Genomic DNA, 24,008 nt, shown 5'->3' on the forward strand with positions numbered 1-24,008 from the left:
TGGTTTGTCTGTGCCAAATTTTATTAAATACTACACTTCCAATGCCATGCTTACAGTACATAGTACATGCCGGTGACCCCTCCTGTGGTGCCGGACGGCTAAATTCCAAAGATTGTCTATCGCTGCGGAAGAATGCCCTAAAGCAGCTAGACAATTTCACAGGCATTTCTCAAATACTCGGTGTTACCTGGTCAATAATTGTGTCTGCAGATACAATGCGCCAAATTCAAATTGTCAGGGTTGAATTAAGAGTCGGGTAACGACTCACCTGACCAAACCTAAGGAGGACCGATCGGTTTACAAAGGACTTACCTAACGAATGTTACCTTGTGTATGGTGATTTCGGCAAATTTGCCCGCCTCAAAAAATTGACCCGCCGTCAAGATGCCGTCTCAGACCACACGGCTATCGTCCAGGGAACGGATCGTGCAGCGCTGTTGAGGTGTCACGTCTCGTTCAGTCGGGCCCGTTATGTCACACCGTCCGATCCCGGTCCGATAGCGTGCGTCAACCTTCAATAATCCGACATCAATCTTGAGGGTCCCTATTCCGGGCGCCAACTGTGAAAACAAGGAAATAATATGAGGCAGGGTGACCAAAAAGGAAACACACCAAACACAGGTTACAAAGGAACATACAAAGCACTTTATTTTATACTGAATCCAGTTACAAAAGAACAGAACAAAATTCAGATAGCTATCGACCCTCAGTACAACACAGCGAACTCCGGCGTGGTTCGGTGTGCTCAGTGAGTGCAAACATTCATTGAAACAGTCAGGCTTTTATACATTTCTCCAGCCTGTTGTCCAGCCTTTCTTCAGGTTAACCATTCCATAAATAAGTTACTGCTCTAGGGTCCCTTGACAGGTCAAATCTAGTTCATCTTAGGTTTATACATTAACAAGAAGAAATGGTAATAATGTATGCTCTAGGCCTAACATTACAATGTGGGACTTAATTTATACAATATAGTTAAGTAGGTGTTCTCATTCAATTATAGATCAGTTTCGGTGATACAGGTAATCCATTGCACACAGGTCAGCAGAAGGACAAGGTCTCAGCTCATGACCCTAACAAGTGGCCTGCAGGCAAGTTATACATTGGCTGTACAGAGGTGATGACAATTGAGTTCTGTTCTGAATAACATAGGCTACCATTTTAGCTCACATGGTGACTTTATAGAGAAAGAAAACCTAAAATGGCAGCTTGACCCAAAATGACAGTTTACATGGTTTCTAAGGTCAGGACCTTGAAATGCGAATTTATTCACATGTAGTTTATAAGCAGCTTGTTAGCAGCTTGGCGTAGGCCAATATACATATATTCATAGCAATAGGAGGCACGATATAATTTCTAGTTTGACAACTGCCTGATGTACTTTGCTCACCAGGACTTCTTCCAATGTTCTCTCAGTCTTTCAGTATACCACGGTTGTACTCTTGCACTGTCTATACATTATTGGCTTTAGATATTGCTTGTTTGAATTATCCCCATATTGGCATCTCAGATATGGAGACATGCACACGCATTCGGAAGAGTGCTTGAGGGCGAGTGCTGTTTCGCTTTGTCTTCCTTGGACACTGGAGGGCTCAGGGCTTGGATAATCCTAATATCTGCACCAGAGTTGCTTCAACAGTGCTAACTATTGCAGGACAACTGCTGATTGGTCCTGGGCACGATACTCATCATTCTATACAGAGTGTATATTAACTTCTTGTTAATTTGCTTGTGGCAATATGTGTTCCAACTTTCCCCATATTGGCATGTCAGATATGGGGATTTGTACAAATTCTGGCTTTTAACTTCTTCATTAAGTTATCTGCTTGTAATAACCTTTTTCCCAACTTTCCCCATCTTGACATTTAATGCATGAGTTTTTGTGTAAATTCAGTCTTTCTGATTTACTTGGGCGATATTCAAAATTAACCTTCAATTGTTTCTGTGCCTGTCGGTACACCCCGGGGTCCCACTATTATTGGGCCAAGGCACCTGTGTTTTCCAACTCGTGGCATGTGGCTGCGGTGAAGTTCTTACTCGGGAAGAGCTTCTCCTGCTTTGCAGATCCTGTTTCAGCTTCCCCACCGGCACTGCGTTCACTTGCTGGCGAAGCTGTTGTTTTCCTGCATGACCGCTCCCTGAACAGCATCAAATCTGCTGCCGGCTCTGGAGTGGTTCTTCCCTGGTGCCTGCCATGCTTCCCTAGGTCTCCCACCACTCCAGTAAGGAAGCCTGACAATCCACAGCTTGAAAGTCTCTGCCTTCTGCTGCACGGTTCGTTCCCATGTGACTGCCTTCACTCAGGATTCTGCTTCCGGCACTGCTGCTCTGCTCGCTAAAGCTGACTTGAAACAGCAAGCCATATTTAAATGTGCCTCGCAGCTGATCTGCACCATAACTACCAGCCTGCTTATTTGACTTGAGGTTTCTTTCAATCCCTACTAAGTCCTTCTTCCTCTTCCTCGTCTCAGTACTTGAGGCGTTGTGGGAGTTCTAGTCCATAGGATTGTTGTCGGGAACAAAAACATCAGAGTAACAAGATGTTAAATGTAAAGTATGTGTATTTGAGGTGTTCATGTTATTCTGCTTATAATGTTTTGGAGGAAGGGTTCTTTGGATGCTGAAATGGGAGGAATTTATAAAATGACAACCATCCATTAAGTATTCAGGAATTATGTGGTCTTACTTGTTTATAAGGGAAGGATACTGCGTTTCTCCCGATGGGGTCACTGCATCTCCCCTATAGCCTGATGGTAGAAACCCTTCTTATAGGATGGAAGGATGGAAACAGGGTATTTTTATGAATGCCCCAAAACTTGTTCCGGTTCCTTACCAAATAAACTGGAACCCATTACCCATATGGACACCACTGCGACGAGGAAGAACAAGAAAGGTCTCATGGGGAGTAATCATGGAATAAGTGAGACGAGGAGGAGGCCCTGCGAGGAAGTGAGGAATGAGCAGGAGAGCCACCTTCCACGGTCTAGTTGTCCTCTGGGACACAAAAGTAGTCAAAGGATAAAAAGGGAGAAAGGACAAAGATAAAAAGAAAGAGGTAGCAGCAGTAGTAGCAAGAGTAGGAGATGCCGTGGAAGTGGAGTGACGAAAGGAAACATGCAGAAACTGAGGAATGGTAACGAGTGATCCAGGAGGTGTTTGACAGCTATGTGGCCTCTGGAGAGAACAGAACATCAGGGAGACAACAGGAGAGGTGTGCACCACAGGACCTTTACTGATTGGAGTAGCCGCTGATGCCGGGAAGCGCAGAGGAGTTTCCTGAATCCTGCGGTTGCCTAGCTAGACCGGAGACTCTGGGAAGGAAAGACCCTCTCTGTGAAACGTTGCCGACTGGTGCAAGCATTGGCAGGGGAAACCTAGAGAAAAAAGGGCCCGTCCCATCCTCCTGAGCCGAGACGACAACAAGGCGAGAAAGAAGAAGGTACTGGTGGGGCGGGAGGGAACACTGGGGCTCGGAGGCAATGCTGTAAATGGCAGATGAGAGGTGAAATGAAACCCTGAAAAAATACCTCAGCAAACACCAGTTGAGCAATTGTTCCCACAAGTGGTGCTGGGCAGGAGAGTAAACCCGGCCTACTGGAGAACCAAATCCAGGGAATAAATGCACGCGTAAGAGGAGGGGTAACATTCCTCATTCCAGTGATTTTGGGCAATAAAATTGGCAGTAATTGACAGTAAAGTAAACCAAGTCTACCTCCCTCAGACAGCAAAGCAACAAGAGGGGCAGCAAAACAGTACCCCTAGAAAATAAGAGTTATTGTTGCCTTATAAAAAGGAAAGAAAAAAACACTACCAAGAAAAGGAGATCATTTTCTTGATGTTATATGCTAAGCCGGAACCAGGGTTATGGAGAACTCTGTATCTTTCTGGAGCACTGAATATTAGTCGTTGGAACATTATTTTGCATCACTTTATTGCCACCAGTAGCTCTGGGAACTTTTCTGTTGAGTGAAACCACGAAGAACACTTGTTACTTTAAAGAAGAGACTAGTCGTACACAGTTAACATGGCCTTACACCGCTGGGGTGGCTCATTCGTGTTAGGCACAGCAGTAGGTTTTCTTGGATATTGCTGACGGACCCTTTTACTTTCGAACTTCCTGACGATTTCACCATATTCCTTTGAGGCGGGGAAACCCCTCTTAGCTTTAGGGACAGAGAGGCCGTGTTCCACCCCTTTTATCATTTCATAAAAGTTCATGCAAGAAACATACCACCCCCTGTGTCTGAGCCTTACTTCCGATCTCTCACAGGCTACTATCAAGAAAATGTACACCATTTCTTGGGAGGATAGCTCAGGGGCAACATGCTCGCCTTGGAAGCAGGACAACACGGAGCACCACATGTTCGATCCCCGGTTCCACGCATAGAAACCTCTGGGTATTAACCGCGTTATAAATAACCTATCATATCATATCAATTATATTTAAATGTATTGGCACAAGGGAAATCGCCCAGTGAAGAGGAATCAAAAGCCGACCAAGACTGGAACATTCTTTAAGAAAACTCGCATCACATCAAGCATGGGTGACGAGCAAGGAATAAGACGGTCAACTCAACGGGCCAGAGGGAATCTATCTGTGTAAATCCCCTCTCCAACTGCAGGAAACAAACTGAAACTATATCCTGAAAACAGGGACAACACGTGATAATGATGAAGTGATATAGTAAGTGCCAAAGCCCCAAAATAGTTCACAAAAACACATCACAATCACGTTTAGATTTCTACATGCCTGAACCAATGCATGTGCTCTCACAGCAGAGGCGTTGCAAGGGGGGGGGGGCTAAGGGAGCTATAGCCCCTGGTCTTTTGGTTGTAGCCCCGGATAGAATCTCAGGAGCTACAGCCAAAAGGCTAGCTAGCCCCGAGTCCCGACAGTCCCGACATTAGCTTAGCCCCAGATCTCTTCCAGACCTAGCAACACCCCTGTCTCACAGGTCTAGAAAGAGTGCTCCAGCCTGTTGAAGTGTTATGTTACGCTATCCAATATTTATACTGCGCCCGACCGCAGCGTAGCAGTCTTGCGGCACCCAGCCTGGCCTGAATGCTAGCATTTCCGGGTCACAGTGGTCCACACAGTCGTGCAATCATAATGGCAGACACTGTGAACCATCTTGGAGCAGAAGAAAAAGAGAACATCGAATTCTATGACATCTGTCATTTAATGACGTGCGCTCCATTCTGGCTATATTTACACCTGAGAAACAAAACAACCTTTCAAGATTACGAGTTGGGCGGTATCCCGGCTGGGATACCGCCCCACTTTATTATTGTTATCGCACACCCGTCCGGCGATATTAACGCCGGATAACAGGTTGGGTGCTAACTGCTAGTCCCCATTCCCCACTGGGTCCAATTTCCAGCACAATTACCACACAGTAAAACTACCGCCGGCTGTAATTGCGTCGAAAATGGGCATTTTTCCGGCATGATCTGGGTGTAAACACGCCAGACTCGATATTGGGCGCACCCTTAAATGCAGCAGTAACACTGTTACCGGCGCATTTGAGGGCTACCGCCCATCTCGTGATCGGGCCCAATTGTTGTACCATACTATGTGTGTTGTCTAGTTCTGAGAGATGTGCCACATGTATGGGGTTCTTCAAGCATCCCCCATTGGCTTCATCTACTTTTATGACTGATGTGACCCTGGAATGGCTCGTCATTGATCCCTGTGTGTGAAAGCTCACACTTGTACCCCTTACTCTTGGCAGACTTCTCGCGGGTAATGGTCTTGCCTGCCTGGTTGCATTCGTAACTTGGCATTTAAGCCTCTGCCTTTGGATAGTTGCTTAATGTAGATTTAAGTCCTGTATTGCTCTCTTATTGTGTCCTGTCATCTGATCCCAATCCTGTTGCTATAGGGTGCATTCTATGGTTGATTTGGGGGGGGCGAGGGGGGCGCCTGCAGCCTAGGAGTAAAGTGCAGGCGTGGGTGTGGTGGCAAACTCGCCTTGCATCCTGGGGCCCGGATTGGGGTGGGACTCTGTGAGACCAGAGGATTTCCATGAGTAATTCTCAGGAATTGATGTATTTATTTTGTATCTGTTAATTGCTAATACATTTTAAAGCGCCCCCCTGACATGCAGGCGGTGGGGTTACACGTTACAGCGCAGTTATAAACAGAGTGTACACATTACAGAATTACATAATTCATAATTAAAAGAAAGTGAGATGCACAGAAAAAACGACAAAGAAATATGTACAAAGGGAAGCAAAGTTTGAGGGAGGTTAAGGTGCAATCGTTTCACTTGTGGAAACGCCACCCCCCCTGCGCCGCAGAACTTGGTATGGCCTGCTGACTCATGAGAAACACGCGTCTTTACAGGTGATGCCCTGAAGCGTGAAACGAGAGCGCAACATGTGAGGATTTTGAATATTATGTTTGCCAATAAAAGTCAAGTCAGTGAAGGTTCACGTCATTGCATTCACTGCCTGCCTTTTGAGGAAATGCAGCCAGGGTGCAGAGGCCTGGCACAAAATCCCCAGAGTTCCCTATTGGCCAGTCCACCCCTGGGGTGCAGAGGCCTAGCAGGAAATCACCAGAGTTCCCTATTGGCCAGTCCACCCCTGGGGTGCAGAGGCCTATCAGGAAATCCCCAGAGTTCCCCATTGGCCAGTCCACCCCTGGGGTGCAGAGGCCTAGCAGGAAATCCCCAGAGTGCCCCATTGGCCAGTCCAGCCCTGGGGTGCAGAGGCCTAGCAGGAAATCCCCAGAGTTCCCTATTGGCCAGTCCAGCCCTGGGGTGCAGAGACCTACCAGGAAATCCCCATGGGGTGCAGAGGCCTAGCAGGAAATCCCCAGAGTTCCCTATTGGCCAGTCCACCCCTGGGTGCAGAGGCCTAGCAGGAAATCCCCAGAGTTCCCTATCGGCCATTCCACCCCTGGGGTGCAGAGGCCTATCAGGAAATCCACAGAGTTCTCTATTGGCTATTCGACCCCTGGGGTGCAGAGGCCTATCAGGAAATCCCCAGAGTTCTCTATTGGCAGTCCACCCCTGAGGTGCAGAGGTCTATCAGGAAATCCACAGAGTTCCTTATTGGCTATTCGACCCCTGGGATGCAGAGGCCTATCAGGAAATCCACAGAGTTCCCTATTGGCCATTCAACCCCTGGGGTGCAGAGGCCTAGCAGGAAATCCCCAGAGTTCCCTATTGGCCATTCAACCCCTGGGGTGCAGAGGCCTATCAGGAAACCCCCAGAGTTCCCTATTGGCCATTCAACCCCTGGGGTGCAGAGGCCTATCAGGAAACCCCCAGAGTTCCCTATTGGCCATTCCACCCCTGGGGTGCAGAGGCCTATCAGGAAATCCCCAGAGTTCCCTATTGGCCAGTCCACCGCTGGCAGGGTGCAGAGGCCTATCAGGAAATCCCCAGAGTTCCCTATTGGCCATTCAACCCCTGGGGTGCAGAGGCCTATCAGGAAATCCCCAGAGTTCCCTATTGGCCATTCAACCCCTGGGGTGCAGAGGACTAGCAGGAAATCTCCAGAGTTGCCTCTTGGCCAGTCCACCCCTTGCAGAGTGCAGAGGCCTAGCAGAAAATCTCCAGAGTTGCCTATTGGCCAGTCCACCCCTTGGGTGCAGAGGCCTAGCAGAAAATCCCCAGAGTTCCCTATTGGCCATTCAACCCCTGGGGTGCAGAGGCCTATCAGGAAATCCCCAGAGTTCCCTATTGGCCAGTCCACATCTGGTCAGGGTGCAGAGGCCTAGCAGGAACTCTCCATAGTTGCCTCTTGGCCAGTTCACCCCTGGCAGAGTGCATAGTGTCATGGGTGCCTGCCTGTGGAAGCTATGGCACAGGTATAGGTTGAGCAGCCATTAGCTTCCTCTCATGTTTCTTCTTGTTTCTCGAGGTGGCGGTCTAGTCTTTTTTCCGCTTCGTCCAACGTGAGGAATGCCGGACAGCATTTACTGTCCTCACTTCCGGCGTTCCGCGCGTTGCAACGTCAGAGTTTCTCTACTCGAGTGCTTTGCTTGGTTTCATCGCCCCGCTCGTTTGTTCGAGCCTCCTTGCTGTTTCTTTGTTATTTTTCCTTCGTCTCCGGACTGCTGCCTTTCTGCCTTCCCTCTCCTCGTCTCTACGCTGGTTTCCCTCCAGGGCTTTCTCCCTTCCTTACCTGCCAGGGACTCCCTTCCTCGAAGCTTTCCTCCTGGCGTTTTCCAGTCTCTCTCCCTCTCTCTCTCTCCATCAGCCGCTACTGCCAAAGGCTTTTTCCCCAGACATTACCTGCTTCGGTACTGGGGCCACAGGTGGCTACAGCTCACCGGTGGTAACTGTGGCTTCATGCCGAGGTCAGTTCCAGTCTACACAACAGTATTGCGAGATCGTCGGATACAGCACGGATTCCAGTACATCAGGTGAGGAGAAGGAGGGGGGCTCAGATTTGGACGAGAGTGAAGTGTTTTATGACAGTTTGCAACGCCAAATAAAGATGGCTACACCTGAGCACATCCAAGAACTAGTAAACGCAGTACAGGCGCTGTCACAGGAGGTACAAACCTTAAAGAAGGAAAATCGCATGCTTCAACAAATCTCTCAAGAGGTTTGGAATCTGAAGGCTGAGAATGTTGTGCTTAAACAGATGGCCACACACAGGGAGCCTATACCCGCACCTGAACTACCCCCTATGCCTTTGTCATCAGGGAAATTTGATGGCTCTTCTAAGAAGGTAAAAGAATTCTTAGATGCCTGCAAGATCTACTTTACATTTCGACCCAGCCTATTCTCCACAAACCAAGCCAAGGTGGGGTTTCTCATCTCAAATATGACAGGAAATGCACTGGCTTGGGCTACCCCTCTAGTGACAGGGGACGACCCCATTCTACAGGACTATGACGGATTCCGACCTCTAGTAAAACAAACCTTTGAAAGATCTGAAATCACATTTACGGCATGCGAAGAACTATTAGACGCCCATCAAGGCACCATGGACGTGCTATCCTATATCTCAGAGTTTAAGACTCTAGCTGCCCAGGCGGGTTGGCCTGAGCAGGCCCAGTATGCCACATTTAGGCGTGGTCTTAAGGAAGAGATCAAAGATGAATTGGCTAGACTAGCTCGACCTCCCTCTTTTTCTGAACTATTGTCTGTGGTTCTGCAGATCGAATATTGTATCCAAGAAAGACGAAACAAACAGAAACAGATCCGAAATAAGACTCTGCTAGGTCCAATGAGCTACCCTCCAACTCCCTCTTCTCCTACACGTTTAGACGAACCTATGCAGATAGGTGCTACCAGAGGACCCCTGTCCGCACAGGAAAGGAAACGCAGACGAGAAAAGGGATTGTGTGCATATTGTGCATCCGAGAATCACTCTATTCAAGTCTGCAACGAACTTCCCTCCAGAAAGTCGGGAAACGAAAGACCTCGGAACTGAAAGGGACTAGTATCCGAGGGGCTGCGGATGTCTCAAGTCTCTATGTTTCAATGTCTATTTCTCCTTCAGAGCAAGTTAAGGCAGTGGATTCAAGACTCATGGTCATTGCTGTTCAAATCAGGAACAAGGAAAGATGGACAGAAGCCCTAGCCTTATTGGATTGCAGAGCGGCAGGCAACTTTGTTGACATCCATTGGGCAGAAAGTCTGGGCATTCCGAGAGTTGAGAAGGCGGAAGATCAAAAGGTGGAAGGGGTAAACGGGACACCATTATCCTCTGGACCCATAACCCACATGACCGAGCCACTCCACATGCGAATCATACAACATGCTGAACTTATTACGTTCGATTTAATTTGAGCCGCTCACTTTCCGATTATATTAGGAATTACTTGGCTCCGCAGACACAACCCCCTGGTTCATTGGACTCACAACCAGTTAACGTTTGTGTCAGAATTTTGTACCAACCATTGTCTTGCTACCACGAACGTGGTTAAGATACAAGCCTCTGCCACACTTCCAGAAGGTCCCACTGGAATCCATGCTCTACCCAACAAATACTACCAATTTTAAAGTGTTTTCTCTAACCATCCCTTTTTGGAACTTCCTCCACAAAGACCAGAAAATTGCGCCATAGATTTGGTACCCGGGGCTTTAGTCCCTTTTTGTCTCATGTTCTCGTTATCTCAGCTTGAAAAGAAAGCTCTTCGCTCATACCTGGACAGCAATCTGCAAAATGGACGTATTCAACCGTCGAAATCACCGGCTGGCGCTTCCCTATTTTTTATACCAAAAAGGGATTCTGACGAATTAAGACCATGTATAGACTTCCGGGGGTTAAACCAGGTGACCATTAGAGACCGTTATCCGATGCCGCTTATCACGGACATACTCGAGTCAGTTCAAGGATTGAAAAAGTTCACTAAATTAGATCTTCGTAGTGCCTACCACCTGCTGCGAATTCGCCAGGGAGATGAGGTGAAGACGGCGTTCAAAACCCCCTACAGTCTATACGAATATAAGGTTATGCCCTTTGGCTTAGTCAATGCCTCTGCCGTATTTCAAAGATTTATGGACAGAATATTCTCCGATCTAATGTTCATAAATGTGATCATCTATTTAGATGATATATTGATCTATTCTAAGGACCCTTCACAGCATTCCCAACACGTTTCGGAGGTTCTCTATCGGCTCCAGTCACATCATCTGTTGGCTAAGCTGGAAAAGTGTGAATTCAGTGTCACAGAAATACGTTACTTAGGATACGTACTATCTGAACAGGGTATCGCCATGGACAAAAGGAAGGTAGCTGCGATATTGGATTGGAAGACACACACTTCTGTGAAGGAAATCCAAAAATTCCTTGGTCTGGCAAATTTCTATAGGAGGTTCATTCCTAACTTTTCAGAAGTGGTTCTGCCTATTACCTCCTTGTTGAAGAAGATCTCTGGGCCTTTCAAATGGACAGTGGAAGCTGAAGACAGTTTCAAACACCTCAAATTCCTCTTTTGCTCCGCACCCATTCTACGGCAACCGGACCAGTCTAAACCGTTCGTCATTGAGACAGACGCCTCCACCGCAGCCATTGGAGCTGTTCTTCGTCAAGAGGATAAGGGGTGTGAATACCCCATTGCCTACTTATCAAAAACTTTGACACCCAGTCAAAAGAATTATTCAGTAATAGAACGAGAGCTGCTAGCCATGAAACAGGCACTGGTCAGGGAGCAGAGCCCTAACAGGAAATCTCCAGAGTTGCCTATTGGCCAGTCCACCCCTCATAGGGAGAAGATGCCTATCAGGAAATCCCCAGAGTTCCCTATTGGCCAGTCCACCCCTGCATATAATGAAGGGCCGTATAGTTTGAGAGCCAATAATATTCCTTGTACGTAGTAATGATGAAGATGACTTGCACTAAGGGTGGGCATAAGTTGTCCACCTGACAGTAGAAAACCAATCAAAACCCAACCCTGAATGCAAAATATACTTAGATGTTCCCCTTGACCCTATCATAATTCCTTGTAGGTTTCTTGTGTTTTCCACGCAGTATGACATCACATATGACACATTTCTAATATAAAGATGTGATTTTTAATGTGATTTTTTATGAAATGTACGAGAGAGCTTGTGCGACATCCCTTGATGGCCGTTGTAACTCCCTGTTTTAGACAATTGATATTAAAACAGAATACTTAGCCATCTGCCTGAGTTGGTTCGATTATTTGGAGTCAGAGTTATTCTGCATCCCATCCACTGCATGCGTGTTACCCAAAGGGCTCTAAAGCTCACCTGGTAGTACTACGGATGCTTAAAAAAGATCCAAACAAATTCAGCTCCAGTATTTCGGACGATCGGACATCCTCCACCATCTCGTTGGAAGATCGCAGGGTTTCCTGTGGAGAGCTGCCGATAGAAATAAGATTGCAAGTAGAATTGAGACTGTGGGCAGGTCCCCCTTTGATGAAATCCATGCCCAATTTCCACGGGCGCTCTGAGGACGGAAGGCGAAGTGGTCAGTTGGAGGACGAGATGATACCGTACGCCTTGAATCAATTAACAAACGAATGTTGAGTAGAGTAAGGGGAATGGCAAACTAAGGGGATGGGATTATGATACATTTTGAGTAACTGGAAATATTGTGTGACGATAGAGGTAGTGCTTACAGTCCTAACACAAGGGAGTTTAGAAGGAGACATTTCAAACTCCAGTCGGAGTAGAGCAGCAATATACAACGTGCAAACAGATTTGCATAAGGTGATGTCTCAAACCCTGTACAAGGTATAACTAAAGGCGAGGAAAGAAAAAAGCGTTATCACAGAGGTTTATTAAATGTGTAAAGTCGACTTGTTTTGTCTGTTTGTTTGAGTAGAAGTAGTGAAATATGAATTGTGAAGTCATTGAGAAGAATTAAGGAGCTGTAGTAACTATCTAATGAAGTGGTTGGTACCAATCCAGAGATAGGCATAGCAAATGGAAAAGGCAGAGGCTTGAGCAGCGATTGTTGGGGCACGCTCATATTTGTTGTTTCAAAAGTATTGAAAAAGTGGTGGAAGTATTTGATGAAGTCTGGTAAGTATTGACAGTCAATTAAGACTTGTCACCATGGGAGATACTCCTCTTATGCACTTATGCAAGACATTACCAACACACATGCCCATGCTCAAACCGTATAACGCGGAATGGGTGAAAGTCACAGCAGGTAAGATGTTCATGCCATGGCCACAAGGGGGATTGCTGTCAAAAGCGGTATTACAACACATGACCACATACTTGCACGCTGTGTACACGGGGAAGAAATTGGAGAAAAGGTTAGCTATTCTAGAGCTCTGGAAGATGTACCAGGAAGATAGAGAGAGGATCCACCACCTGAGGGGCGGATGCTTAGTCAGTGTAAGGAGGAAGGTGTTGAGCCTTCAGCTTCCCTTACCTCGCCTGAAGAGAAAGGCGCTAGTGCAGAAGAAATAGGGTTGTACCCTTTAAAGGAACTGAAAGCAGTGACGGGGTATAGTAACCCGATATACAAACATCCCGCTTATAGCAGTGATGATAGTCCAGAGGAGAATAAAAGAAAGGAGGAGATCTTTCAGATCATACAAGACATAGAAGAAAAGAGTGAGCGGTCAAATGTGTTGCCAGAAATAGAAAGAGAAATTAAGAGATGGAAAGGAGAGAAGGACAAAGCTGACAAGGTAACACTTGTGCAGAACAAATGGATGGGTGGACAGAAATTACTCAAGCTAGATGGGAAAAGCATTGAATAAGTCAGGCAAAGAGAAGATGAGGACGAACAAGATAGAAGGGATAAAGAACAGGAGAAGAGATTGAAAGAAGATGAGCATGAAAGAAAGAGCAGGGAGCTATGAGAGAAGATGTATCAGGAGGAGCAAGAGAAGAAGGAAGAAAAGGCAGAAGAGCAAAGAAAGTATGACAATAGAAAAAGAGCAATGGAAGACAGGGACAGAAGAGAAAGGAAGAGAGAAGAGGAGGAAGCACAGAAATTGAGGGACAATAGAATACAGCAATGTGATGGGATAGAACAGAAGAATTCCTTCCGATAAAGGAAGCAACATCAGGGGCATATAGAGTAGTATTAGGAGAAGAACATTTTGATATAGGAAGCATCGGAGATAAGATCGATAAAGCCTATCAAGAATTAAAGGAAGGTGGAAGTTGAGGGAAGAGGGATCAATCCCTAGTATTTCAGTCACAAAGAGAACCTGTTCCATCTCGAGCATAGAGTGTTGTCCTTAAGCAAACTGAACTTAGACCAGGGCAAAGGGGAGGATAGCCATACTAGTTGGGGACAGGACATGTCGGACGAAGAAAGAGAATCCTTCCGTGGGGGAGAAGGAGGGAGCGCGTGTGCCCCTGAAGGAAGCCTGCAGTCAGACAAAGAAGTGAGATGGTCGGATTTGGAACAACCTAAGGACAGGATGCCAGATCCTATAGCATATCCAGAGTGTCCCCGAGGATGATCGTATAGTGAGAAGGGAGAATCACTGCCATATGTGAGCAGATTAAGATTGTTACCATCAAGGAGAAGGTTAGGGATGATCATCCCTGCCATGGATAGGCTGACGATGGGAGCTGATTGCGGGTTGGGGTTTACGCAGTTTCACTTACTGGAAAAAGGGGGAGCCAGACCACTGCATATTCCATTGCCGCAGATGGATAAGGATACTTTAAGGTGCAAACTCCAGAGTTTGACTTCGGCCACTGGGAAATGGATATACGAGTTAGAAAAAATGACAGGAGGAAACACGCTGGCCATAGGAGAAATTAAGGATCTCCTGGCAGCTATCCTTGGAGAAAGGGCTGATAACATATGAAGGAGAGCAGGGTATTTGAGTGTGACAGCACAGAACACAGCGCATGACGGAGCACCATCTAATAATTGCAGAGCAGATGTGTGGAGGGCTCGCAGGGTACAATATCCAGACGCATCAGTTATGGGGGCAATTATCACATGTAAAATGAAGGAAGACGAAGATCCTATTGCTTACATTCAAGATATTCAAAAGCGATGGCAGCTTAAACCACAGGAGCCATGGGAAAAAATGGTGGCATTATTTTACCACATTGTATGTCAGGGGTTGCCTGTGCCAGTACAGAGGCAGATAAAGAAACAAGTGGGAATGGAAGCAAAATCGTGGCCTGAGATACAGTTGACGATAGTGCATCACTGTCGGCTGTTACAAGAGAACAATAAGAAGGATGAGGCTAGGAAAATTGAGGAAGCCAGGTTAGTCCAGAAACAATTGTCAAAGTATGTCATAGAAGGTGCAGTATTGACGAGTGGAGAAGGATTGGGAATGCAGCAAGCAGTAGGTTCATCGCAGGCAAGTAATCAGCGCCTGATGGACTAAGGTGGATATGGGTTTGTGCCAAGAGGTAGAGGTAGAGGTATGGGCTATAGAGGATGAGGTGGATTCCAAAATAATCATAGTGGGTTCCAGAATGCACAGAATGCAAATCAGAATATACAGGGAGGATTTAACAAAGGAGGACTTGCTAGGCGAGCACTTCCAATATGTTGGACTTGCGGGATGACAGGGCAAATTGAACGTGTATTTGGGAGTCAAGAGAATGTACAGAATGGTCAATTGAAGGTGGACAGCGGGGGGGGCGTGGCTTGGTGCCATGATGGACGGTGTGGCCCGGTAAGAGCTCCTGGCCGAGACCAAGCGTCTAACTGAAAATGCCCCAGTAAAAAAGTATTACGCACTCAACTCTTTGGCATCCTGAGAAGCCGAAAGGCTGCTGCAACTTCCGACCAACTTCCAGCTGTCCTCGCCCTGTGGAACACGGAGTTCGGGACAGGCTACCTGCCGAAGTGGGCTGGATTGTTCATGGAGCCCACAAAATGGCAGACAGTGCGGCGGCTGAAAGCAGCCAGCGAGATTGACCGTCCAAGCAGTCGACACGTTGGGATGAGGGGAAACCACTGAAGCTGCACCACCAGTGGCCCCATTTCAGTCCTCGACAGTCCTTGGCGTTGTCTCTGCTGAAACGTCTGCCCCGCAGCAACTGACCGCACAGGCATACACGGCCGCCGATCCAGCCAGCCCAGACACAACGGACCAGGCCACTTCCAGCAGCCATGACAGGCCAAAGGCCAACCCAATGCCACAGCTCACCCACGGCCAAACGAGCCGGCTGACAACAGGATCCCAGGAGCCTCTACTCCAGCTGACCCACCACAGAGTGCGGACGTGGCAGAGTCAACCTGTCAAGGCCCTTCAGTCCGCTTCCCGCACCGCTCAACCTCGACGTGGCCCAGTGAGCAGCGCTGGTAAAGGGAGCTGCCCTGGCCCCCGCACGAACTGGGAGCCTCCACTGGGGCGGAGGGGACCCGGGCTAGCCGGTCCAAACCCAGTGAATTGCACCATCCACCAGGCTCAACGGCTCTCTGCTCACATCGCCCACAGCCCGTACAGCCAGACCCAAGACTCCCAACATCAGCAAGGCGAGAGGATTACCCGGGGCTGTTCCAGAGAGGCCGCCCCCAACCGCGGTCCAGTTCCCACAGTTATTTTCATCGCCACCGCAGTCTCGCTCTGGTCTGCTGTGCGGGCCCCCCTCCTAGGCCTCGGCGGGCCCGGCTTGGTGACTGCGAGGAGCAGGAGTGAACTTCTGGACCCCCCCGGCACGGACATTGCACCCCGACTATGGTAGGGCGGCACCTGCTGCAACATTGAGCGCACCCCCCAGGCCCCGTGGCACGGCAGCTTACCAGCAGGGCTCTCCATGGCCGACACCAGTTGTGGGGGCACACACCCACCTCCCCACCCCCATCAGACAAAACAGAATGCCTGGTGGGTCCCGAGGCCACGCAGGTGGAGCCCCATAACCGTCATCATCAAACTGGGGGTGAGACCCTTCCTGCCGGCTCTCCAGGCCCCTGAGCCCCTGAGCAGCCCCACACCGCCCAGCAGCGCAACCCACCTCCTAGGTGTTGAGACTGTGACGGGGTGTGCTCGACACAGTCACCCCCCCTCCTCCATCGGACAAATAAGAGAGCCTGGAGCCCACACCAGAGGGGCTCCCACCCGGGCCAAACGGCCCGTGGACTCAGGTGGAGCAACAACAGGGGGGCCAATTGCCCAAAAACACACTCTCCCCGCGGTCTCCCCATCCTCAATTAACCAACCTTAGAGGAGGCCCCGCTGTGGGACCCTAGCATTCTCTGCAACCACCGGGAGGTGGCCTGACAGCCGCCAGCTACTCAATCGGCCCTCCAGAGCCCCAGAACTGCCTTAAGACTCCAGGAAGATCCTGAAACCCGGTGTCCTCTACAAGAGCAACTGGGCAAGTCAAACACCAGTCCTAGGAAATCCCCAAAGCAAAGGGACAGAGTCTGGGAGAGGGGTGAGCCCCACACCAACCAAATCAGAAACTAGGCACGAAAAGGTCGAGCCCATCCTCGGCAGCCTCAAGGCAAACACAATAGAATGTCCAGGAACCTCAAGCTCACCAAACAGACGGACATTGCCACCCTGCTCTCTACAACCATGGTGGGGAAACCAAAGAAAGGGGAGCGCAACTAAAACGCAAACCCAGGTTCACACCCAGAACCTGGTCCCGAACAGCCCGCCCAAGCAGTCACAAAAGCTGATCTCCAGCATCCCCTGTCCTCTATCAGCAAGAAATACCAAAAAGGTACTAAGGAACTAAAAAGCAAAATCTCAACCCTAGACAAGCGAGTTGGGGAAATAGAAACCAGAACTGAAGAAATTGAAATGACTCTCTATGAACAAAACTTCGAAATCAGAGTGGGGATGGACAGGTTTATCGCGCTCGAGGCCGGGTGTGATGCCCTCGAGAATAAACAGGAAGACGCAGAAAATAGATCTAGGTGCAACAACATCTGCCTGAGGGGAATCCCAATAGCGTCCCTGAAGAAGAACTTGGGGCCTATGTCAACGATGTATTCTGCTTCATCTTAACACTCCCAGACGAGGCTCCCTTAGAACTCGACAGAGTGCACAGGGTCAGGGCTAAGCAAAACTCGGCCTCCCCTCCGGATGTCCTCGGAAGGGTCCACTTCTATAGAATCAAGGAAGAAATCATGCGCGAGGCCACAAGCTCGGCCCGCATTCACTTCTGAGATGCCGCAATATCTCTGTACCAAGACCTTGCAGCTGACACCCTAGCAAAGAGGAAGGCTCTTAAAGCAATGACTGAATGGCTCCGGGAAAGGAAAATCACCTATCTTTGGAGCCTCCCCACGGCTCTCTCGTTCATGTGGGAGGGCAAGCCTCGCCTCATCCCTTCCCTTAGAGAAGCAGAGGGCTTCATGAACCCCAAAAGCGAGACGGACGACCCCAAAAAATCCACACACAATACGGCGGGGTCTCAATGGGAACCCCTCAAATCCTGGACCCGGGTAGAAGGACGTCGCAGACTGCGTGGCTCCTCGACCAAATGCAAGAAGAGTAACAACCGTTAAGAGAGTCCTCTTCCCCAGCGGCTAAGGCCCGAAGGAACTTCCAGCTCACACCCCTCCCAAAATCCATCTGGCAGGGAGTAAGTCAGAGACGACCTGCACTTGACGAAAGTCATGCACCCTTCAACCCATCTGACCCCCGGGCCAGATCACTCAGACAGCTCAAAGAGGTGCCCGACAGGCTGGGGGGGGGCTTGAACACCCACAGAAGCTCTTGCAGCCACAATACCTAAGAAATGAACACCGAAAATTCTCCTATTTCACTATTTAATCAAGAGGCACAGTTGCCTCCAGTCGCTTTAGCGCAACGGTCCGGTCAACTGCCCCATCCGGAAAACCTGAAGTTTGTTTGGAGGGGTGAGGGGGGAAATTGGAGGGGGAGGTCCTGGGGAGGGGGGAGAGACCCCACGAAGGGAGAGGAACCATGGAAAAGGGAACCAACAAGGCGAGAACAAACCACCACCACGGAAGACAATAAACCAAACAATCACTGGCTCAACAGATGGGTTCTCAAGATAAAACACTCACCATAACGACCTGGAATGTGCAAGGTCTGAACGCCCCAAGAAAGCTGAAATGGGTGGAGCACAGACTGGACCAACTAGCGGCTGATATCGTATGCCTTCAAGAAACCCACCTCGTTGCTGCTGACGAAAAACCGATACGTTTCAGGCGCTACCCAAAATGCTACTTCGCCTCAGCGAGCCAGAAAAAAAGGGGAGTCGCGATCCTGCTAAGCCATAACCTTCCGCTAGCCCAGATTACTACCAAAAGAGACCCGGAGGGCAGATACCTACTACTAAAAGGCCTCCTTGTCGAACTTCCGATCACCGTAATGGCAATCTATAGCCCAAACAAGGAGCAGGGCCATTTCCTCCGTAACTTCCTTCCAGTCATCGCAGCCTTCTCGGACGGTCACTTCTTAATCGGGGGAGACTTCAACCTCCCCCCAGACCCAAGCACCGACAAGACGCTCCCCCCCTTGAGGGAGGACTTCATCAAAGTCCTTACCATGACCGAATTCTTAAGGGAAACAGAGACGATTGACATATGGAGACTACTCAACCGTGAAGAGAGGGACTACACATTCTTCTCCCATGTTCACGAGGGTTATTTGAGGATCGACCTGCTGCTGGCCGCGGGTACGCTGGTCCCCTATGTGGAGGAGGTCCAAATCGGGCACATTGTGACCTCAGACCATGCCCCGGTCACCATGAACCTACTAATGCAGGGCTTTCCGAAGCCCACCCAAAGGCAATGGAAAATTCAAGACCAAATCCTGTCGGACATAGCCACCAGTTCAAACTTAACCGAAGCACTCCAAAACTACTTTACGGAAAACACGACCCCAGACTCCCCAGTGGCAACTGTATGGGACGCATGAAACCAGTTATCTGTGAGGTGGCATTGGACGCAGCAGCAAGGCTCAGACCACAAAACCAACTGCAGCAACTCAGGCTGGAGAAGAGAGTAGGAGAATTGGAAAACAAGCTCAAAAAGCACCACACCAAAGCAACAAACCGAGAACTTAAAAGAGCAAAAGTGGCCCTGGAAATGCATTTAGCGGACTGGGCGGCCAGAGCCCTAACCTACACTAAGCAATTTTACTACCTCAACAGCAACAAAGCAAACCACCTGCTGGTGCACAAACTAAAGAAACTACAAACAAGGAATTACATCCAATGCCTGGCCGATAAAAACAGCAACCTACATCACACGGAGGCAGAAAAGCTCAAGATAATGGTACAACACCATGAGGAGATCATGACCATGCCCCCGACACCGAGCTCGTCCCTGGCACACTTTCTGGCCTCAGTCCCAAAGAAACCACCACACCACCTACTGGCAGATCTAGAACGGCCAATTACAGTGGAAGAAGTAGGAGAGACGATCCGCCTCCTGAAAAACACGACCCCGGTACCAGATGGGCTGACAGTTAAAATATACAAGAAATTTGCCTACCTACTAACACCCAACTGGCAAGCCTATTCAACTTGATCCACCACTGCCTCCATGGAAGAATCGTTAACGGTACTTATCCCAAAACCCGCGAAAAACCGGGCACAATGCGGGCCATACAGACCCATAGCACTGCTAAACAATGGCGCCAAAATATTCACAAAAATCCTGGCAAACAGACTGGCGCCCGCTCCTCCCAGACATTATTCACTCAGACCAAGTGGGCTTCATACCAGGGCGGATACCAGGGCAGAGCACCCAGGACAACATCTGTAGAACTATCGAGTAATTGAGTCAGCAAACAGGATGGGCTCGGAACTGACGGTTCTCTCCCTGGACGCACACAATGCATTTGACATGCTTGACTGGTGCTACATAAGGGAAACTCTACTTCCCTAAGGCTTTGGTCCGAACCTCGTAAAGTGGATACTAGCCAACTACCACTGCCCTACCATGAGACTGCCTAAACGGTGCCAGATCGGACAAAATCAACATAAACAGAGGCACCAGGCAGGGATGCCCCCTGTCCCCACTCATATTTGCCCTGTCTATGGAGCCATTTGCTAACTCAATCAGCCTCAACCCAGCAATACAAGGCCTTACAGTCAATGGATAGTCTTATAAAGTGGCCCTATATGCGGACGACGTGCTACTAACGGTTACCCAAACAAAGCAATCCATGGAGGCCCAATGGCAAGTACTAGAAGAATTCAAAGCAACCTCTGGGATCACAGTAAACATCGCGAAATCCATAGCGATGGGCATCAACGTGCCGAAAAAGCTCAAGATGACCTTGGAGGCCGAATAGCTGATCCCATCGGAAAAGTCAAGCATCAGCTACCTAGGAGTCCAGATACCCATCAAAACGGGGAAAATATATAAGGCAAACTTCCCCCCATTGCTTAAAGAGTTGAAAAACAATCTGGTGCGCTGGCGGAAACAAGAAATCTCGTGGTTCGGCCGGATCACAGTGCTGAAGATGAACTTAATCCCGAGGTTGCTATACTTCAGACTTGCCCTCCCAGTAACCATCCGGAAAAAGGCCCTCCAAAAGCTTCAGTCAGACATCCTACACTACGTCTGGGAAGGAAAGAAGTTACGCATTACAAAGCGCATCATGCTCCGGAGCACTGCGACGGGCGGCCTAGGAGTCCTGGACGTGGCCAGGTATAACCTCGCAGCTCAGCTCTCCCCAGCCTTTGCATGGAAACTAACCACCAATCGACCCCTGTGGTTGCAACTGGAAGAAGATTGGAGCAAGACCCCGATCAAAGCTCTACCTCACACGAAAGAGCCCAATGGCACCCAGGACCCGGGCCCACTGCCAGTGACGAGAAACATGGTGACTAACTGGAAAAGGGCGGCCCACCTATGGAAATGTAGGAGCATGACGGGACCATTCTCGCCAATCTGGGACAACCCGGACTTGTCACCAGGAATCCCACCAAACAATTTTGCACAGTGGAGAGACGGCGGCCTAAGAACTATGGCAGACTTCTTTGAGAACGGACACCCACTGAACCTCGAAGAGTGCAAAGCCAAATTCCAGATCACAGAGACAGAGAGGTTGCGGAATACGCAACTGAGACACTGGCTATCGAGTGAGTCCACTAGGAAGCATGGCAGCAGAGAAATAACAGCGCTAGAACACACACCCACAGCTAACCCTCAGAGGTGGAAAATATCCACCCTCTACAAACTCCTGGACAGGATGGACCCAACCAAAAAAGAACCACACATGCTAAAATGAGAGAAAGACATAGGAAGAGTCATCGACCCGGAGGGGTGGGAGCCAAATCTGGACCCAAGCACACAAAAGCTCAAACTGCGTAACAAACAAAGAAGGGGCGTTAAAAGTTTGTTCAGGTGGTACCGCACCCTAGAGATCTTAAACAAATGTAATCCAGCTATTCCCACACATTGCAGGAGGGGCTGTTGGGCCTCGGGTCGCTGTTCCACCTCTTTTGGACTTGTCCAAAAGCCACTCAGTTCTGGAGAAACATCCTGGAACAAATCAAATCAACAACAGGTCTACCTATCCCCTGGGACCCGGGAATTTCCCTTCTTGGGGCGATGAGGGAAGGCCAACTGCCCCTAACAGGCTGTATGGCAGACCTCTGCTCGCACATTCTGATAGCCGCCAAAATTTCAATCGCCAGATTATGGAAAAACCCTGATGGCCCATCCACGCAAATGTGGTGGTCCAAGTGCTGGGAAATAGTAGCAGCGGAAAAGATCACAGCCATCAGATTTGGTAACAGCCAAGTTCGATCGAGTCTGGGCCCTCTTCCTGAACTACACACAACAATTCCCAGGAGTAGCAAGACAGCCCCCTACTCTGCATTTGATGGAAAGCCAGGACTGAAAGGCAAGCTACAGCATGCGCTGCCGAAGGACTAAGCTGCCAACGCCAAAAGCCAAGGCACTAAACAGCCTGCATTCCAAGCCACAAAGACCTTCAGAACCCAACCCCAAAAAACATCCCTGTGCCCAAGCACCATGGCGACTGACATCCCTGCACCAAGCCAATTGTGAAAGACTCAACCTTCTCGTTCCTCTTCCCGGTCCCGCTCCCCCACCCAAGGACTATTAATGTTGTTTGTTATCATTTATTTGTTATGGTTCTGTTTACTTCTATTTGCAAGCTCTAAGAATGTGTAAGATATGACCTTCTGCAAAGTTTGTACTCTTAAAAACCAATAAAAACTATTTTGGAAAAAAAAGAAAAAAGAGGGGGACAGCTTATCCTCTATCATATAGTACACAGACTAGAGAAGGGTTCACCCAAGATCAGACATTGTATAAAACACAAGCGCTGTAAGTACAGCAGGTACAGCAACCAGTGAGTGCAAATTAATCCACTGCAAGGGCAGTCACAACAAACCCCCATGCAGACACAACAGTATGCAAACACAGAACAGGTGCTGACACCCAGAATATGAGGTGCCACCGTGGTAGGAGGGAATCCTTTCACAGGACCAGGAATATACCTTTACCCACAATAGGACAGCTCACAGGGTGACTTGATATGTTCAGTACTATCTGTAACACCAGATCCCCAAGAGGAACCAAGTGTCGATGTGACAACAGGAGGCAAATCTTTTTCTTTTCTAGTAGACACTGGGGCTACTCATTCGTGTATACGAGAGGGAAAATATCCAATGTTGGGGATTGCCATGAATGCTCAAGGGTTCTCAGGAGCTACAAGTCGAATTCCTTTTACTGTTAAATTACTAGTCTCTATAGGAGAGTGTGACATGTCTGTTCCATTGTTATATTCACGACAAACACTGGTAAACATCTTGGGAAGAGATTTGATGACAAAACTTAACATGACTGTTTCATTCACTGATCAAGGGATAGTTTGTTCCACTCCAGGAATACACTATTTAAACGTGGGCAAATTTATACTGGCGTTCACAGGGCGAGTAGCTCTGCGAGGCGTTCAAGTAGATCCAGAGCTTTACTTGGATGGGGTGAGCATTCTATTAACATGACTACCTGGCTAAGTGGGGAAAAATGTAGGGATACCTAATGAGTTCTTGTTTGGACTGTAGATACCTATGGATGAAGAGGGGGTACCCGATGATCCCTATAGAACTTGAAGCAGCCAAAGGGAAATGGAGATGCTTGAAGGAATGGACGATGAGAGCAGACCATGGAGAACAGTAACAGCTCTCGAAGAAGGGTATAGATTGACTGACATTACTGATGACGACATGTTTAGGGAAGACCAAACAGATGATGAAGTAGTGTTCTTTATGAGCATCACATACTAGATAAGAATAGAGAAGAGGGAAATCCCACAGCGAATGGCAATAATGCGGCAGCGCCCAGAGTATTTTCAGGAAGACTTGGAAAAGGTGCAAGTGTCCTTTGGACCACAGGCCCTTATGATGCGGGTCTGTTGAGAGGAATAGGGGAAGTTGAAATAAAATTGAAGCCAGGGGCAATTTTACCTCGAGCAAGACAGTACCCCATGTCTTGAGAGGATGATGAAGGTATATTTAAGACTATTTCAGCACTGATGAAACAGGGCATTCTAGTACCATCAAAATCATTGTGTAACACTGCAGTGTATCCAATCAAAAAATTGAAAGGAGGGTCGTGGAGATTTATACAAGATATGAGACCGATTAACCAGATTGTAGATGCAGAGTTTCCTTTATTTCCTAACCCGGCAACAATACTATGTAGTATCCCAGTAGAAGCTC

The 24,008-nt window shown here is 48.5% G+C and overlaps 1 protein-coding gene across 1 annotated transcript in view; it reads right to left on the minus strand.

Moving 5' to 3' along the window:
* The window catches only part of LOC138520182 (uncharacterized PE-PGRS family protein PE_PGRS54-like), a 28,534-nt gene extending 20,232 nt beyond the window's left edge, over positions 1 to 8,302 (minus strand). The window contains exon 1 of the mRNA XM_069632658.1: positions 8,244 to 8,302. Coding sequence (XP_069488759.1) covers positions 8,244 to 8,302 — 59 coding nt within the window. The remainder of the gene's footprint in view (positions 1 to 8,243) is intronic.
* Positions 8,303 to 24,008: the final 15,706 nt, after the last annotated feature.

This window comes from Ambystoma mexicanum, chromosome 13, assembly GCF_040938575.1.
Source record: "Ambystoma mexicanum isolate Mex_15411 chromosome 13, UKY_AmexF1_1, whole genome shotgun sequence".
Taxonomy (NCBI): domain Eukaryota; kingdom Metazoa; phylum Chordata; class Amphibia; order Caudata; family Ambystomatidae; genus Ambystoma; species Ambystoma mexicanum.